We start from the raw sequence: 20,956 nt of genomic DNA, 5'->3' as shown, positions 1-20,956 counted from the left end.
AGCAGATGGATGCAGACAGGTTTAGCAATCATGTATGGTAGCAGATGACAGAGTAGCAGGTGGACATACAAGAGAGATCAACCCAGTGCAGGAATAGTTAGCAGTAGTCTCAAGAGCTAGCAATCTAGACATGCAGATGTGATAACAGTCCTTACTATGCAGAGCTAGATAGTGTAAGCTTTAGTATAAAGTTTATAGAGGTTTCCCCTGCAGGGTACTTAACACTAATAGCAGTATAGCCAAGGGGTGGTTCAAGAAGAGCGGATGATCCAGTAGCGGGATACAGGGATCAGCGCAGCGTGGTTCCGTCAGCGAGGTCTGCTTGCAAGCACGAGAGCTTCAAGCTAAGTTAGCATCTAGGTAACAAGGGTGTTTGAACGAACACATGTGAGTGAGAGCTGGCGATCTAAATAGCCATCCAGTCCGGCTCTGAGTGATGACAGCATCAGTCTTAAAGGGAAACACACCTATGTGTGTTTCATCTATCTAGGTAGATGGAAATCACCCGGAAATAATGTGATAGGAGGCACTGAGAGTGCCAGAACCTTACATTTAGTCGGTTTAAGTCGACGAAATTAACACTGCTGGGAAGGCCAAGAGCACCGGTGGGAGACCCCAAAAGGAAGAGGTTTGGGGCAAAACCATAGCATAGAGCAGGTTGATATGACAGGTTTATTATTTTTTTTTTTTTAATTGTATCTTTACAATCACTTTACAATCACAATAATTTATATTAGAATGACTGCAGGCCAAAATTGTATATGGTCATGGAGCTCCTGTGTAACTTGTATAAATGACAGCTTGAAAGGATTGACACATAGAAGGGTACATACAAATGATAACATATAACATTGACATACCAATGATAACATATTACTTTGACAGGATTGTCGAAGTAATATTATACGAAGCTTTACAAGGTTAGAATGGAAAATAGGCCAAAGGATTCTCTTTGAAAAGCAGCAGTAATTTCACTATTACTTTACAAAATTTAAAGGAAACCTGTACAGTAAGAAACTTAAAGTATAACTAAAGGCAAAGCTTTTTTGTTTTGTACAGTGTGGAGAGGGATTAGAATGCTTGTCAGGTTTTATTGCTGTCTGTGCCCCCATAAAAGGAGGTTTCCTCTCTATTTGTCCTGTTTACCTTTACCGTTGAAAGTGAAAGTAAAAGAAAATTACAAATTTTGGGTTTTCCCCACAAAAGTAGTAGAAAGAAAGTCTTCAAACGGGGACACTAATTCTGGTTACCTTGGGGTCCCCAAAGAATTCTCTTAATTTGCCGGGATTTCCTCTCACTTCCTGTCTGGATATGGGACAGGAAGTAAAGGGAAATCTACACAATGGGAATCAGATGGCAAAAAAAAAAAAATCTGACAGGGGTTATAACCCTTACTTGCTCTATCCAAAATTAAAAAAAATAAATAATAATTTTGCCTATAGTTCTACTTTAAAGATTGACCTCCGCTTCTGGCTTCTCAATGGTTTCAATATTTGAGTCAATGCTCTAAAACAGTGGTCCTCAACCCTGGCCTACAGGGCTTACTAACAGGCCAGATTTTAGGTATTACCTTGGGGAGATGCAGACTAGAGTACTGCAATCACTGAGCAGCAAATGAGATCACCTGGGATGTATTTCAGTTATCTTGAAAATCTGGCCTGTTAGTGGGCCCTGTAGGCCAGGGTTGAGGACCACTGCTCTAAAACACATACATCAGGCATTGGTCAGTGACCAGTAGACCATCCAGCAGCATTTTTTTTCTTTTGCACCATTTGAAAGCAAAAAAAAAAAAAAAGTGCAAAAATGAGTGCACCCAATCCTCTCTCATCACTCACATTACCTGAACCACTATTCCCACAGCTATAAAAGCAGGTATGCACCGTTTAAGGCTATTATCCCTGGAAAAACTATACTGCTGCTGGCCAATGTTACACACTGCTGTATCCTCTAAGACGGTGGTCTCCAAACTGTGGCTCCTTTACAGGCCTTTATCAGGCCCTTGGGGCACTATTCCTACCACTCACATTAAAGCGTTTGTTACCCCAACACTTCGTATTCTTGATATGTGCCTGCTGTACCATGAAAGTATCCTGTTCTCTTTGTATGCTTACTTTGTGTGAACTCTCTGGTGTTCCTGCCAGTCCTTCTACTTTCCTATAAAAACTGACCACAATAAGCAGGAAGGCACATCGTGGTCAGTACTCTAGCTGTGCTGGGAACTGAGCCTGTTCTCCTCCAATGATCAGACTTTTCCTGACACGCCCCCCATGCACAACCCTTTACTCAGAAGCTCAGTGTGCTGCTGCTTCTCCTCCTCCCCCAGCTCTTATGCAGCTGAGAACAGAGGGTATGTGATCACTTATAAAAAGGGAAAAAATGGATTTATAATGTATTTTATATCTATATAAAAATGTTTTGCCTTTCATTTCTATTTTAAACTAAAAGGATCGTTTACAATCACTTTAACCACTTCCCCACTGCTCACTGTGCTGCTACTGCGGCACAGTGGCTCGTTATCGTCTGGCGACGTAGGTCTACGTCACCAGACATTCCCTTCTCTCGGTGGCGCGCGCGCGCCGCCGGAGGCTCGCTCCCGCTGTTTTCAGCTACAGCGGGAGTCGGGCCAGGGGAGGAGCGGCGGTGATCGCCGCTGCTCTTCCCCGATCGTCGGGGAATCTAGTTTGGAGATCCGCCCGCTTGTGTAAACAGAGCGGGCGGATCTCCTCAGTGACAAGGAGTGACAGATTGCAGTGTTCCGCATAGCTGAACATGCGATCTGTCCTTATGTCACTCAGTAACCTCCCCCCCCCCCACACGTTAGTAAGCACCAGGCATACATTAACCCCTCCCTCTCCAATAAAATTAACCCCTTCCCTGAAAGTGTCATTTTTACAGTACAGTGCATATATATAGCACTGATTACTGCAGTAATGTCACTGGTACCCCCAAAAGTGTCAAAAATGTCAGTCAAGGGTCCGATCTGTCCGCCGCAATGTCGCAGTCCCGCAAAAAAAACGCAGATCACCGCCATTACGCGTTAAAAAAAAAACACCAAAAATGACAGAAATCTTTCCCTTTGTTAGTAAACGCAATAACTTTTGCGCAAACCAATCAAAATACGCTTATTGTGATTTTTTTTACCAAACATAGGTAGCAGAAAACAAATTGGCCAAAAATTTAAAAAAATTTGATTTTTACATTTTTTTTGGGGGGGGGGGGGGGATTTCATATAAAAAAATGTTAAAAATATTGTTATTTTTTCAAAATAAACGCTCTTTTCTTGTTTATAGCGCAAAAAGTAAAAAATCGCACAGGTGATCAAATACCACCAAAAGAAAGCTCTGTTTGTGGGAGAAAAAAAGGACGTAAATTTCGTTTTTGGGTACGGCATCGCACGACCGCGCAATTGTCAGTTAAAGTCGCACAGCGCCGAATCGCAAAAAGTGGCAGACAGCAAAATCCTCCAGTGGTGAGGTGGTTAAGAATGGGGCATAATTCCTGCCACTGACACCAATAGTGGGGCACTCTTTCTCCTACTGACAACTATGAGACACTATTTCCCTCTCTGACACCAATGATGGGGCATGGTTACCGATGCCAGGAATTTTCTACTCCCACTGGCCACAATCCAGCCCCGCAAAAGTCTGAAGGATAATAAACTGGCCCTTTGTTTGAAAGTTTGGAGACCCCTGCTATAAGGTATCTTCATTTTATTAAATGATATATCCCTTTTTGTCATTACTAATTGATAAATGAAACTAATCAATATGACCTAAAGCAAGACTAAAAATTACAAAAACAATTTATAAAGCATTCGCCATATAGAAAGTTATTCAGTAGCTGCCTAAACGTACAATGTAACTCTGCCATTAGGACTGAATTGCTTAAAGTGGTTCTAAAGTCAGAAGAGGTTTATAGGGCCCTGATCATTTCTGTTTTCGCAACTGTTGTGCTGTACCATGACATGCTGGGTCCCATACCCCACCAAGTCTTAGAGTGGTCCCAAGGGTTTGGTATCCCATCTGTTGGGGGTAGGACCCCTCCAACTCTCAGCTATCTACAGCTTCCCACTATAGCAAAGGTCTTCCCTCCACCTGTCCATTTGCCTTCCCTATCCTGAGGGAGGCTTTCCCCTCGACCACCCTACAAACCCTAGATTTTGCTTCCTCTAGCAGCAACTGACCTCTTCGGGATGGGAAAACAACCCAAAAGAAAATAGCTACCCCACCTACCGGGCCCAGCATGTCATTCCCAAATGGATTTTCCCAGACATTATCACTTACTGTTTGCCCTGGGACAACTGGGGCCTTTTCCTATTTTTCTACCAAAACTGTCACTATGTGCCATATTCAGCGTGCCAACTCATTTATGTTTTTAACTTTATAAAGCTTGTGCCACAATTACTCTGTAACCCTATGATCTTCATCTTTATAACGTTCTCCATCTCGTTTAATAAAAACTGATTCAGAATAAAAATGAACTAACCCTTTAAAAAGTAACACGGTTAAGCATTTTTGCATTACATGCTCAGTTTTAAATACCAACATTTATGAGAAACTTGCTTTAAATATCAATCGTTTGCAGAACTAGCTTAACCTGATAGCTTTAAAACAAACAGTTTACATATCAAATTCCCACTAGGCTGAGATAGAAGAAAAGCAATCTCTTCTATCCAGTTTTCACTCAGCACTGGTGTGCACTCTGGGAATCCCTTTCCACTGTGATCACTTCTCAGATTCCACTTTCCTCTGTGTTCCCTGCTTTGATTAGAAGATGGGTGCTTAGCAGGAATCTGTCATTAGGCTAAATGCATTACTGATGGAGGCCATCACTGTCTGACTCCACCTACATGCCACTTCCAGGGCAGATAAAGTGGAAACTTCACTCTCCCAATCAACATTGATTATTTTTAATCTCCATGTTGCTAGCATTAGTAAATAGATAGAAAAGTATATTATATTTACTTTAAACATTATTTTTTTTTTTTTACATTTCTTTCTTTACTTCCTGGTTTCCTACCTAGAAAAATTATGTCATACATTCCAGGAGTCTCCAGGGGGATCAAAAACAGGGTTACCTAAAAGTAGCCCAGGAGTCTTCAGGATGGGAAGAGATGAGGAGGGGTTTTCTCAGCTAAGTGCACTCTCCTGCATGCATGCTAGAGCTACGGGCAGATGAATTCCAGGAAGTAAATGCGAAACAAGTCATTTGCCCCTACTGAAGATGGCAATGGCCAGAAATGCCAGGGGGTTGTTTTTCAAAACGATTTCTCAACAAAATAAAGCATAGAGACATAGATGGAGGGGGGGGTTAGTTTGCTTTAAATATTAAAAATGAATTGTGTTTTTGGTTTGTGGTGCTCAGATGCAGTGAAGATCCACTTTAAGTACCTGTTCAGCATCACTGACAATAAGGTGCCTGGCAATGTATCACCACCCCCCCCCCTCCCTCTCCCTAAAACCATTAGCATGAGGAAAACTACACAGAATAGATTGCTTTTCTTCTTTCTGAGAGGAATGAAAAGACCTTCAGTATACATTAAAGTTGCTGTAAACTTACCTTTATAATTTGTACCTATAGGTAAGCCTATAATAAGGCTTACCTATAGGTAGTGTAAACATCTCCTAAACTTGCACCGTTTAGGAGATATTTACATTGCATGCAGCTGATGAATTCATCGGCGCATCCGCTCTGAAGGAACGGCTGCCAGTGCCATTTCTTCAGAGCCCTGTGCCTTGACCGGCGGCTCCAGTAGTACAGCCGAAGTCTGAGGACCTGGAAGGAAGTCGGCCGAAGATGGATGAGGCCTCCAGCAGTGACAACGTGGGCTTCGTACGCAAGTATCACATAATGTGCTAGTATGCAATGCATACTAGCACATTATGCATTTACTTTGAATGTGAAAAAAAGTTCAGACTTTACTTTCTCTTTAAAGCATTTTTTTTTAACTGACTGCATTCAAAGCCTGCACGCTAAAACTGCTGTATGGGGAAAAAAAAAAACAGGAACAGACTGATGTTTATAAATGTAAGCCTACTGATGGTTTTCATTTTGTATGCTTTTATTGTGTCATCTGGCTTTAAGAAGGAGTGCCTTTAAAGATATGATTGCATACAATACAAGAGTAGATAAGCATTTCTATTTCCATTGCACAAGAGCCTCTAAATGGAGACAAGCACTAAAGCATGGAGATCAGCCCCATGGAACATTTTAATGCAAAACTGGGGCCCATTTTGGTTAATATGGTTTTAAGAACAAACGCATCTTGCGTCCAGATTTTTGCTTACTGCTGTACGTTTAGCCACTGAAAATATTGTGTATGTATTTTCTCAAAACCAGAGAAAAAAAGGTGCAGGTTGCATTTAGTTAAACTACAACATGCAGAACTGCATAGATGGAAACTTTACAATGAAATACATTAGTATCCACGTTTCCTTGCTGTTTTTTTGCAGAAGAGATTGGCCCTGTTCACCAACACCAAAAGGAGATTGGGTATCCGCAAGAAGAGTGTTTAAACTACTGGCTTAGATTACTGCCTCTTACATTTGCAACAATAGGTGAAAGGAGAAAACTTTTTTTATTGGCAAATAAGGAAAAAAAAAAAAAAAATACCTTCAACTATACCACTATTGAAGCGAGCTGCGCACCAGTATCAGAATAGAAATGTCATTTAATTAGGACACATAGGATCTGAGGTGTGATTTCTATTGTTATTATCTCTAAACCTAATGTGACAATTTCACTTTTATTACAAATCATGTTTTATTAAAAAATCAATCATTAATATAAAAAAAAAAAAAAATACATGACAGTGAAAGAGAATTATAAAAGTCAAAAAGATTTGCAGTTGAAATAACTGCTCACGATTTAAAGTCAAAAAATGTGCTGCGCTACAATAAATCACCAAACTGTATGGGAATGTGTTAGTACAATAATAACATTTAAATAATAAATAACATATGTGCATATAGAAAAATCTTGCAAAGAAAGAACAAAATGTGCACAAACTGCTCACGATTGCCACATCCATTTGTAACTTGGGACTTTAAAGGCTCAAAGAGTAAACATATGTATTTAAAAACAGAAATTTTATTATCCAAGAAAAGTTATATAGGATAAAATAAGAAATGTATCAAAAAAATACAGAAATCATGTACAATAAAAAAGGGGGTACACATTACCACAGTGTAATTTTACACAGTATTTATATTGGTATCTACATGCAGAGAATGCATGGACATATCCGACACGTTTCAGAGTCCCTTGGTTCCTTCCTCAGGGATCGTTTCGCAGTTAGTGTTGATATAGTAGGGTGCCCCCAAAACCATGGTTCAAAAAAGTCACATCGATAAAAAACAAAAAATTGTTGGAGTGTCATCTTATCAAGCAAGGAGTGTCATCTTATCAAGCAAGCATCGAAACCCCACTGGATGCAACGCAGGAAAATGGGCGGGGGCCTCAAAGAACAAGGAGTCCAATTTGGCATACACTAAATCCACATAACTTTGCTAGGTCTATGGGATCCAGCCGAGTTGTATCTGACAAGTCAGGGGTAGGTAACTAGCGGCCCAAGTGCTAGAGTGTGCAAACACCAAGTTTTATCCAGCACAGCTTTCTTCCTAAACCTCCTGCACTCTGTCATACCATTGGAGAAATGGTCACTCTCGATTCTCGACTTGAGAATTATAAAAAGGTACTAGCACCTAAGTTTATTCTTCATAAAACCCCCACAGCTTTCTTGTGGAATTATTAGTACAAACACCCACTGGCAACAAGTGTCGTTTTGAGAAGAGTTGCCCTAATTTTTTATGCTGGTCATTCCTAAACCTCCACACACACACACACCTATAGGCCTCTCCCACATTGGGTACAACCCATTTGTTAAATGGCAAGTAAACTAAAAGACAAATGTAGTAAAAGTGCCATACAGTGGACAACCCTTGGGGAAGTTAGTGCCAGCAGGAACAGACTAAATTTTGATCCATCTCTGAGCAAGCTGGTTGCATTGAAGTCAATCAATTGTCTTTGGTACAACCACCCAGTTGGGGTTTTTTTTGTACGATTACTACCGTCAGCAGTAATCATTGTATTCTGATGGGAAGGAAACTTGACGCTGTCAGAATACCATAGCGCAGGCATTAAAATTAATACCACACGCATCAAACGGACACTTCAATTGTCCAATGGCTGAAGTTAACTCGGACTACAAAAACACCCCAATCTGGCAAATCTTGCCATAAATGTAATACTGAATCTGTTCAAGATTCAAATTTTGGGGTCATGAAAGCAAATTGAAGGCAAAATTTTGTGTAAATGGTGAACTGTACAAGTTCAGTTCCTGTAAATTCCGGTGGTTTTTAAGTAACCGCAAAATGCATGTATAGTAAATTTGTTTCACAGCTTGCATACAATCAACGGGTTCAAATGGGTTAACACAGAAATTCAAAATAATTCCAGCCTTAGAGAACCAGCAATCCTTTATTGGAAATTATATTTTAGAACAGAGATTTTCAATGAAGCAATAAGAGTGTGCTTCAAGAGTTACAAGTGATAAACTGAGAAAGTAAAGGGTAAAAGAGTAAACTCCACTTTTGTGGAGGGGAATAAAAATGATATATATCATAAATAATTGCTTAAAACGCAATGCAATTTGGCAACCTGTAGGTGCTCTGTACACATTACGACCATAAACGTCTTTTCCTGCTGGTATGATTGGTTTACCCATTTTACTGGGAGTATAAACTAAGACAGAAGTCAGATTTTGGGCACCCCATGCAAAAAATGTAATTTTTGGCGAGATACTCCTAGAGGGAAATTACATCTAAAAGGGATTCAGACCCTGCCACTTAGAACCCTGCAAGTGTAGCAGCTGATTGATAATTATAAAATTACTCATTCATTTATATTCACTTTGCATATGGACACAAACAGCTACTTCTACAAAATAACAAAAAGTAGGAATCGGCAACAAAGTTGGTTACAATCCCTGCAATGTACATTGATCACCCAGAGTGGGATGTTTTTTTCTCAACCAGTACCCACGCAGATATACTGCTTGCAGACGATCATTTACACACACACACACACACACACACACACACACACACACACATATTATATATATATATATATATATATATATATATATATATATACATATATACATACATACATACATACATACAAACATACATACATACATACAATTACCCTTATGTAACAGATTGCATTTTGTATGCACTGCTTTTTAAGACACGACAGTGCTGGATATAAATGATGAATAGGAATCTGTCACTTATGGAGAGGGATGTACATGTGAAAGGTTACAAAATATGACTAACAATTCGCATCGTCAAAAGCCACAGGAAATACCATCTATGAATCATTCTAGGTAAACTTCAGACATTCTCAGAGACACAGATACATGGTCACACCAAAAAGCACTCAATCAGAATGAGACATACACAGACACTCACACACATATATATATATATATATATATATATATATATATATATACACATATAAATATATACACACACATATACAGTATATAAACTATATATGTTTGAGATAGCATTAGCAACTCACCTCAAACTTCTAGTAAGCCCTCAAGAGTACAGAACACTTTACACACAAGATGGCTGTTCTGTCCCAGGCTATTTATACCCACTTGCATCAGTTGATAACAAGCAGCCTATTCGTAATACATACCAGCATTATATATTTATAATCTGATAGTTCAGATCACTAGCAAATGACACCAACACTGTGCCCTGCCAGTCAGTCGGTCTTGCCAATTTACTGACCCAGTTGTGCCGTCGTGAACTCCACAAGACCTAACCTAGATCTGGATAAGCTTTAAATGAAGATATCAAAACCCTCCAGCTCTGTGCTCCCAGCAGGTCATGACTGGGGACCAGGTAGGATTCTTGTAGACAAAAGCAATGGCTTGCGTCCAGAAACATCCCAAACCAATTAAATATGGGCATATGTTTAAGAAACAACACGTTGAAGGTGGTGTGTAGTTACACAGTTGGTTAAACTGAAAAAAAGACACAATTCCACCTAGTTCAACCATAGAAAAAAAACAAGGTATATAGAAAGCCTCCAAACAAAGAACCTTATACCAACGTTTGATTCATAGGAGGGCAAAAAAAAAAAAAAAAAAAAAAAACCCCACAACCACTTTATAACGCAAGATCCAATTGGCTCCAGGGGAGGGGGGGGGCCCTCCCTGATCCCCTAAAGGTGTAACAGCTTTACATTTCTTTTTTTTCTTTTTTATCCCGTCTTGGCTAGGTTAAAAAAGCAAATACTACATTAATATTCACTATTTTTTAGCCAGCAGTGTAAGCTTCACACGGGCGGTGCGCCTGACGGAGTCCGTTTTGCTCAGTGGGGATCGATGTGCTGATCCCCGCTGAGCAGGCGGATGTCAGCTCCGTCTCCGTTCTGTGTGCAGAGATGGAGCTGTCAGATCCTCACTCTCCTCTATGGGAGATCAGATGATAACGGACCGCCTGTCTGTTTTCATCCGATCCTCCAGACAGATGGAAAATAGGGTTTCACGGACAGGATCGGAACGGATAGCAGCAGGTATCAGCGGACATGTCTCTGCTGCTCCATAGGGCTTCATGGAGCATGCGATCCAGCTCCCCTGAAAGTCCACAGGTGGCCTGAATCGGAAAGCCTGTGTGAAAGGGACCTAAGACTGAATGACTAATTCCATTTGGCTCACCCCTTACCTGTCAACTCTGCTGAAGTTTTATTCAGACAAAGCCAACCAAGAAGCAAGTTTCTACTGCTCAGCTGTCTTCTTTAGCTAAGGCATGATGCTCTGGGATCCCTTATCACATGCTAAATGTTTATCTGTAAAAGAACAATTGTATACATATAGTAGAAACAGCAATAAAAGCACCAGTTCAAAAACAAAAATAAGATAAAACAATATTTTCTTTAGCAGAATTAAAAAGAACCCACTGCCGCTTGCCTTTCTGAACTAATGTACACTAAACACCCCATCCCTCAGCAGTACAGCCATAACCTTCGATGTTTCTAGGTTTTATGTAGAAGCCTTCTTGTGAGCCCTCAGAAGCTCCTACAAAGATATACTCGAGTTTTTCGAGTCCTGGCATACAGCGCTATTTAGAAAAAAAAAGCAATTAGGAAAATATGAAAATAAAAAAATGCCTGAGCGTATCCCGTCACCATTCAGTGAAAAATCAACCAATTAACCTGTGATAAAATAAACCTGTAATGCAGTTTAAACACTTGCTGACCGAGCCATAGCCAAATGATGGCTACAGCGCAGTCGGCTTATTCTGGGAGGGCGTACAACGACGTACTCCCAAAATCGGGCATGCACACGGAAGTGTCCGTGTTTGCTGGGTCCAAGGAACCCGGCGCATAAAAAAGGGTGGTAAAGGGCCAATGACAGCGGCCCTTTACCATTTGATTGCTCTGTCAAATGACAGAGCGATCAGTTGTCAACAAACCGGCGCAATATCCGGTTCAGTTCTCTACTCGCTCACTGTACACAGCAATCGGTACAGCATTTGAGGAAGGAGGCTGCAGCACAGCTCATTCCCTGCCTCAATCATACCTCAGTCATGCCTCAATCATTCCCATCCGTGCCTCAATCATGCCCATCCGTGCCTCATTCATGCCCTTCTGTGCCCACCCATGCCACCTCAGTGCTCATCCCTGGCTCATCCATGCCAGGTCAGTGATTATCCATGCCATGTCCATACCACATCAGTGCTCATCCATGCCTCATCTGTGCTACATCAGTGCCACTACAGTACTTATTCAGTGCCCTACAGTGCCTCACAAAAGTGTAATGGGTAGTCAGGAAACGACAGTGCTCCCTGCATGTTGGGCCTCCGCATGTAGCCAGGCTGTGTAAAAGTCTCACATGTGGTATTGCCCTACGCCAGAGGAGTGACAATGTATTTTGGGGTGTCAATTTTGCTATGAACATGTTACGTATAGAAATATCTTATAAATGGACAACTTTGTGTAAACAAAAATGCATTATCATTTTCTTTCCACATTTTCCAAAATGTGTGGGAAAAAATGACATGTTCAAAAGAGGCATTATGCCTCCTAGATTATATGTTGGGGTGTTTGCGGGCGTTTCCATTGTCTTGGTGCTCCAGGGCCTTCAAAAGTGTGATAGGTTGTCGAAAAATATACATGTAATTTTTGCTCCTAGAACACCTGGAGGTGCAACTTGGATGTTGGGCCTCTGTATGTGGCCAGGCTGTCTAAAAGTCTCACACATGTGGTATCGCCATACTCAGGAGTAGCAGAATGTATTTTGGGGTGTAGTTGCAAGTATGCCTATACAGTGTGTGAGAAAAAACTTGGTAATATGATAATTTTGTGAAAAAGAAAAAACAAATCTTCATTTTGTAAAGAATTGTGGGGAAAAATTACAACTTCAAAAAACTCACCATGCCTCTGACTAAATACCCTGGAATGTCTACTTTCCAAAAAGGGGTAATTTGGGGGGTATTTGTACTTTCCTGGCTTGTTAGTGTCTCATGAAATGAGATAGGCCTTCAGTACATTAGGTGTGATCAATTTTCAATGATTGGCACCATAACTTGTAGACTCTAAAACCTTCACATACACCAAATAATATATACTTATTTGGGTTATTTTTACCAAAGATATTAGTAGTATAACTTTTGGCCAAAATTTATCAAGAAAAATGACTAAATTTGCAAAATTTTTAAATCGAAACAAAGAAAAAAGCATTTTTTTATTTTTATTTTTTTACCAATTTTTGGTCTTTTCTCATTTATAGCGCAAAAAATGAAAATCCCCATGGTGAATGAATACCACCAAAAGAAAGCTCTATTTAATTGAAAAGAAGAACGAAAATTTCACATGGGTACAGTGTTGCCTGCCTGAGTAATTGTCATTCAAAATGGGAGAGAGCACTGAAAGCTGAAAATTGGCCTGATTAGGAAGGGGGTTTAAGTGCACAGTGGGTAAATGGTTAAATAAAGCAATGTAAAGTGATAAACAAATCCTAAAAAGCCGCAACCAATATAGTCCAAACACAAGGACCTTAAGATAATGGATATAAGAAAAATGGGTGCGCTAATCATATAAGACTCAATGGCTGTGTATAAAACAAATTGATAATTTCAAACACTCAAAGAAACAAAGTCCGTTAAAAAAATTCAGAAAGTAAAAGTCCTTCAAGTGATTTATCCTCTTCAATAGTGGAAAAACATGTATTCATGTTCACAAAGGAATCCAAAAGAAACGGTGTTCAAAACAGATTCCTTCACCACATATACACACCGCTTACCAGAAATCGTGGATCTCAGATTATAGGGATCAAACATGCCTTAATCACTTCCAACAGACTCAGCAGCCAAGCTGGAGAAAGGATATTGATTCCACTGGTATTCATAAGGAAAATCCCATAGGTTCCAATAATAAGGCAATCAGCTGGTAATAACTCCCCATGTGTATAGATAAAAGAGGGAAACCTCGTAATGTAATATGTTAAAACAGCATTTATTGACAAGACATAAGTTAAACTTCCGAGAATGAAGATACAAATCAGAGTTGTCTATACATTAGTATCAAACACAGCGGTGGTCAGCACCAGCCTGCTCGTGCGGAATAACGTCACAAATATGGCTCCGCCCGACGCATTTCCCCGTAACAGGCTTTGACTGGGAAAGGAGTCTCCGCACGAGCAGGCTGGTGCTGACCGTGTTTGATACGAATGTATAGCCTGATTTGTATCTTCATTCTCATAAGTGTAACTTATGTCTTGTCAATAAATGCTGTTTTAATATATTACACTACGAGGTTTCCCTCTTATCTATACAAATGGGGAGTTATTACCAGCTGATTGCCTTATTATTGGAACCTATGATATTTTCCATATGAATACCAGTGGAATCAATATCGTTCTCCTCCAGCTTGGCTGCTGAGTCAGTTGGGAGTGATTAAGGCATGTGTGATCTCTATAATCTGAGATCCACGATTTCTGGTAAGCAGTGTGTATATATGAGGTGAAGGGATCTGTTTTGAGCACAGATTCTTTTAAATTCCTTTGTGAACACGGATACATGTTGTTCCACTATTGAAGAGGATAAATCATGTGAAGGACTTTTACTTACTGATTTTTTTTTAATGGACACTATGTTTGTTTGAGTGTTTAAAATTATCAATTTGTTTTATACACAGCCATTGAGTTTTATATGATTAGCGCACCCATTTTTCTTATATCAATTTGGAAAATATATTTGGGAATTTAATACTGAACTACAGTGTCTTGCAAAAGTATTGACCCCCCTTGGCATTTTTTTGTGTTTGGTTGCCTCACAACCTGGAATTAACATGCATTGTTTGTTTGAGGATTTGCATCATTTAATTTACAGAACATGCCCACAACTTTGAAGATGTTTTTTTTTTTTTTTTTTTTTATTGTGAAGCAAACAGCAAATAGGACAAAATAACAGAAAAAAAGTCAACATGCATAGCTATTCACCCCCCTAAAGTCAATACTTTGTAGAGCCACCTTTTGTGGCAATCACAGCTCCAAGTCGCTTTGGATAAGTCTCTATGAGCTTGCCACATCTTACCTCTGGGATTTTTGCCCATTCCCCCTTGCAAAACTGCTCCAGCTCCTTCAAGTTGGATGGTGTGCGCTTGTGAACAGAAATCTTTAAGTCTGACCACATATTTTCTATTGGATTAAGGTCTGGGCTTTGACTAGGCCATTCCAACACAATTTACATGTTTCCCCTTAAACCACTCGAGTATTGCTTTAGCAGTGTGTTTGGGGTGATTGTCCTGCTGGAAGGTGAACCTCCGTCCTAGCCTCAAATCCCGCACAGAGTGGTACAGGTTTTGCTCAAGAATATCCCTGTATTTGGCACCATCCATCTTTCCCTCAACTCTGACCAGTTTCCCAGTCCTGGCTGCTGAAAAACATCCCCACAGCATCATGCTGCCACCACGTTTCACTGTGGGGATGAGGTTCTTTGGGTGATGTGTTGGGTTTGCGCCAGACATAGCGTTTTCTTTGATTGCCGAAAAAGTTAAATTTTAATCTCATCAGACCAGAGCACCTTCGTCCATACATTTTGGGAGTCTCCCACATTCCTTTTCGCAAACTCAAAACGTGCCATTTTGTTTTTTGCTGAAAGTAATGGCTTTCTTCTGGCCACTCTGCCATAAAGCCCAACTCTATGGAGCGTACGGCTTATTATCGTCCTATGTACAGATACTCCAGTCTCTGCTGGGGAACTCTGCAGCTCCTCCAGGGTTACCTTAGGTCTCTGTGCTGCCTCTATAATTAATGCCCTCCTTGTCCGGTCCGTGAGTTTTGGTGGGCGGCCGTCTCTTGGCAGGTTTGCTATTGTGCCATGTGCTTTCCATTTGGTTATGATAGATTTGATGGTGCTCCTGGGGATCATCAAAGATTTGGATATTTTTTTTTGACCTAACCCTGACTTGTACTTCTCAACAACATTGTCCCTTTGGAGAGATGGTCTTCATGGCAGTGTTTGGTTAGTGATGCCTCTCGCTTAGGTGTTGCAGCCTCTGGGGCCTTTCAAAAAAGGTGTGTAATTATGTGACTTCTAAAGGTATTTGGTTGCGCCAGCGCTTTTTATGGGCTTCATAACAAAAAGGGAGTGAATACATACGCACATGCCAATTTTCTGTTTTCTATTTTTAAAAAATAGTTTGAAGTAAATATTTTTCTCATTTCACTTCACCAACTTAGACTATTGCGTTCTGATCCATCACATAGAATTCAAATTAACAAAACATTGAACTTAAGGCTGTAATGTAACAAAATAGGTAAAAAGTCAAAGGGGGTGAATACTTTTGCAAGGCACTGTACATCTATAAACGCATAATTTAAAGGATAATGTCACCTTTCATAGCATGTTGCACCTATATTCAGAGTGTAACATGTTATGAATGCACCGGCCTCCGCTGTAACACCAGACCGGGGATTTTCTCTCTGTCTGCTGCCCACTCGGCCGCATCACTCATTCACAGTCTTCTGTGAATGGAAAACTACAAACTCCGGCAGCCGCTGCCCCACCCGCAAGAATATACCAGTCAGTGCTTTCAACCACTCTATTGAATCGGCCGATGTACCCTGATATTCGGCGTGTGTAGGGCACTTAAGGACAGCTATACATTATGCAATTTTCTTTACTTCAACCATGGATTGAATGAGGGAATCCCGCCCGCTGATTTATTGTATTCTGACAGCGGGAGGTTTCCCAGACTTCAGAAAACAAATGATCACTGCTGGGGGCTAAAGCTGCGTACTGTAATGTTCCGGTACCTCTGGTACCCTTGTTTCCATATTTCTCCTCTCTTAATTGCGTCCCATCTTGTATAACAAAGGACGCATATACCTTTAAGACCGGATGACATCACTGCCGAGCGCCGCTATGAGCGGCTATTTCAATCGCCGGTTTGCTCTCACTCATCGCTCGTTCAAACCCACATGTTCATCGCACCTACGCCTGAGAAGTCGGAGCTGCTGACATACCTTCCTTGCTGAACTGAAGCCGGAAACCTCGCTGGTGATCCGTATCTCGCTACGGGATCACCCCTCTCCAATGGACACTGTTATTCCTAAACCTATCTAAGTGATAAGTACCCCGCAGGGGATTCTTGCTAACCAATCTCCTACTGTCATCTACTGCAATTACCAAGACTATCTATCTATCTATCTATTCACTATCATCTGCATAAGACTGTTAGCTCTTGGGACTACCTTGAACTATCCTTGCACTAGGTTACTCTGTCTAAGTATACTCCATCTGTGTCCTCTTACCATCTGCACTATACTTGACATCAGAACCTATCTGCTTTACCATCACCTGCAACTCTCCTAATACTACTTCTAGTGCTCACCATACAATAGCCTGTCTCTCATCTATATCCTCATATACTCTATCCCTCCATTAAACATCTATTGATATATACTAATATATATATATATATATATATATATATATATATATATAACAGGCTGTACACGGTGATGAAGTCCTGAGAGTTGGATATGTTGTTCAACAGATTCTCTACAAGGCTACTGAGTGTAATAATTCTGCAGCTGTAAATCCATCCACAAACAAAAACGCATGAACGTTACACGTACAAAGAGCCAAAAAAAAGAAAAAGGGTTTATAATAAGTGCTTAGAAATATAGTGCATGACAATATACAGCTAGGTTAAACATAAGTGATCCTACATTCATAAAAATGTCTCAAATTCATAAGTGATGTCAAGTCGTTACCAGTTGAACATGGAAAGGTTTATAACATAGTCACAAAACTAAAACTTTACAATGAGTTTCCTGATCTGCAGTCCTCTTTCATTAATTACAGTACTTCACTTGTATGAATGTTAATATTTGTTTCACTAATATTTGAAATGTATTATAAAACACTAAATGGATACTAATTCTATCTAACTGTGTAATGGACAAATATGTTACTCTGTGTGAGTAATGCAGCCCCCGTATATGCTGTGTTATATTGGCAACCCCTGGTAATTCAAACTTTAATGTGACTTACCAAAGTTTTCTCAGGTTCCACCTCCGAGACGTTCGTCTCCATGTCAAATGCTTGTCTGAGAGCCCAGCGTTGAATTAGAAATCTAACATCTCAAGGCCTTGCGTATCCTGTAACAATAAGATAGCATGTCAGTGCCAGGGCCAGGCTGAAGGAGGAATAAGTGCGTTTGTCTACTAAGAAAACCTGATGGGCAAAACAAAGAAATATGTTAACAACTATGGGATGGAATCCCTTTGATAGCAAATGGGTTCATGCCGACTGCTTTACAGAACATCTGCTGCAATGAAGTCTCTGTAAAACAAACAGCAATTTGGAAGGCAATCAATTCTCTATGAGCAGTTGCAAGAAGTATTCCCTTTACCGAGCGGAAAACGATGGCTCTTTGCAGCCCACAAGGTCCATTGGTTCCTGGGTACAGGCTTCACTGTCACACAGAAAACAGGCACGCTCTTACAATGCCTTTCAGAGTACAAGGAACACGCACACAGCAGCAACTGTGCCTACTATAAAAAGCAGCAACACAGCAAAGTCATACACCAATTTATATGTCAGTGATACAATGGTTAGAGCACAAACTAAACAACCTTTATGTAAGTGGCCTTTGCCAGTGTGAGGGGGGGGGGGGGGTTCCTGCTTTGTTTAAAAATCCAAAGTCAAGGCTGGCTTGATTACTGCTTCATAGTTTATTTGGTGAGGAGAGTCTGGAAATACATACATCCACATTGCTTAAAGCGGAGTTCCGGCCCCAAAATCGATAAATCGATTTTGGGCCATCCACTTGCTAAGGGGAACCTGAAAAAGAAATGGATACTGGCGATTTTTTTTGTCACTTACCTTATTATAGAATAAAATATACTCACCTTCTTTCCACTTCCTGCCTCTGCGGCCGCAGCCCGCGTAATCACTTCCGGTTTGCGATGATTCCTGGGAGCTGAACGTCATCGTTCCCAGGAATCAATGCGCCTGCACCAGCCCCTGCTCGTCACTTCCGGTGCAGGCATGCCGTGCCTGCACCGGAAGTGACGAGCAGGGCTGGTGCAGTGCATTGTGGGACTCCGACGTCTCGAAGAGGACACGAAGAGGGACGCTGTGGCTTCAGCTGCCCACACCTGAGATGGCAGCGCTGGAGAAGAAATTTTCAAGTTAAGTATTTCTTCTTACAGGTAAGTGCAACCCGGGACAGTTCAGAGGCTATCCGTTATGGAATTTACTAGCCCTGACTTCCCCCGGGGGTATTTTTATCTCAAATTGACCCCGGAGGCCGGAACTCCGCTTTAAGTAGAGTTAAATGCGCAGTGGTTAGAGGGGAAATGGTAATATAATGGGTGTGTCGGGGTGTGCAAGTGAAGTGTTCAGGGAGCAGGGCTTTATGTATACTTCTAGTGAGTATACACAGGTGCAGTTGTAAGACCCAGTGGTGGAAGCAGAAGGTAGGCAGGCATTGGGTTATAGGGCCTGTATGGGTAAGGGAACCTAAACAAGTGCATTTTTTTTTTTTTTTTAAAAAAGGTACTTGTATAGCACCATCAGTGCTTTACACATACACTATATTGTCAAAAGTAGTGGGACGCTTGCCTTTACATGCACATGAACTTTAATAGCATCCCAGTCTTAGTCCATAGGGTTCAATATTGAGTTGGCCCACCCTTTGCAGCTACAACAGCTTTAACTCTTCTGGGAAGACTGTCCACAAGGTTTAAGATTGTGACTACGGGAATGTTTGACAATTATTCCAGAAGCCCATTTGTGAGGTCAGGCACTGATGTTGGACCAGAAGGCCTGGATTGCAGTCTCTGCTATAATTCATCCCAAATGTGTTCAATTAGGGGTGAAGTAAGGACACTGTTCAAGCCAGTCAAGTTCCTCCAAACCATACTTGCTTATCTATGTCTTTATGCACCATGCTTTGTGCACTGGTCCAAATCATTTGGTGGAGGGGGGATTATGGTTGGGGTTGTTTTTCAGGGGTTCTACGTTCCAGTGAAAAGAACTCTTAAGACGTCAGCATACAAAGACATTAAAGACATAGATGAGCGAGTTTGGGGAGGAGGAACGTGACTGGCCTACACAGAGTCCTGACTTCAAACCGACAGAACACATTTGGGATAAATTAGAGCAGAGACAGCCAGGCCTTCTTGTCCATTAGTGAAGGGCTCCAGCATGTTTAGTGTGAGAAGGGAAAACTGTGTTTTCAGCTTTCTCCAGGTTTTTTAATGGCAGATCGGGTCCTGGAGCTTGAAGGCTTCAAAATGTCTTGGGTGAGACAAAGCTTTCAATCTTGTGTCCAGATCTTGATGACGACTTGAAGACCCTACGAGTGCACAGGCATGCAGATTTGTTCTAAGTCAGGCCTGACCATTGCTCACTAGCAGATCTAGGGGACTGGAGGGAGTCTAAGTCTCAGAGGAGTGGGAGAGCCATGGGTGCTAGGAAAACCCTATCTAGGAGTGGGCCCAAGCAGAAAGGTGCTGTAACTATAAGGTTGAGTAAAGCCTGGAGAGCCAGAGAGCTGGGTCTGAAGGACCCTGACAAATGGTGCTGCTGAAGAGTAATCCAGGTTGCTGAACATTTTTATTATTTGTTTTGCTGCTGGAAAACCCCTGAGTGGGCAACCTATTCTCAATACTTAACTTTTCGTTTACTGTAAATAAAAGTATGCCAGCAAGTACTAATTAACCACAGACTACCATTAAGCTAAACAACCCCACAATATCTTTTTTTTTGCCATCTGTCTAGTTAGAGATATTTCCTTTCACTTTCTGACCTGCAAAAAACATGAATTGAGAGGAAGCAATCAGTATAAAAGAATACGAAAAAAATTATGTCCTGGACAGCTTTCATAAGAACAAGTTTCTCTATTGGAAAATTTCGCCTGTTCTGGTGGCAACTGTAAATTTATTTTTACCCTCACTTTTATTCTCCATGATACTAGGTAGAAAATGTTATATATATATATATATATATATATACACACATACATATACACACACACAGTTGTGTTCAAAATTATTCAACCCTCAATGCTGTAAAGGGTTTTAGGGAATTTAGTGCACATTTGTAATTGTATTCAGAATGAAATCCTACAAGGACTTCTTAAAGAACCATATGCAACTAAAATGACATCAATTGGTTTTGTAATACAGTAGTAAATGTTTATTTTGTGAATTCTTCATTGACAATTATTCAACCCCTTAAAGACTACCACTCTGAAGAACAGAGGTTCATTGAAATGTTTTCAGTCAGGTATTGAAAACACCTGTGGATGTCAGGGAGCAGCAATAAAGCCTAATAAGCACCAATTAGGCAGCTTTAAAATGACTGTGATACTCAGCTCCTTCTAGACATTTACTGGTGTGGTTACAAACATGGTG

General features: G+C 40.7%; 1 protein-coding gene across 2 annotated transcripts in view; it reads right to left on the bottom strand.

Annotated features, from left to right (window-relative positions):
* OSBPL8 (oxysterol binding protein like 8) overlaps nt 1–17,716 on the bottom strand; it is a 377,827-nt gene extending 360,111 nt beyond the window's left edge. For both annotated transcript variants that reach the window (XM_082257116.1, XM_082257117.1), the window contains exon 1: nt 17,586–17,716. In XM_082257116.1, the coding sequence (XP_082113242.1) occupies nt 17,586–17,627 (42 nt within the window). In that variant the 5' untranslated portion in view covers nt 17,628–17,716. The remainder of the gene's footprint in view (nt 1–17,585) is intronic.
* Nucleotides 17,717–20,956: the final 3,240 nt, after the last annotated feature.

This window comes from Pelophylax lessonae, assembly GCF_965119305.1.
Source record: "Pelophylax lessonae genome assembly, chromosome: 4".
Lineage (NCBI taxonomy): Eukaryota > Metazoa > Chordata > Amphibia > Anura > Ranidae > Pelophylax > Pelophylax lessonae.
The sequence above is the reverse complement of the archived record's forward strand: the minus strand, read 5'-3'. Positions and strand labels throughout refer to the sequence as shown.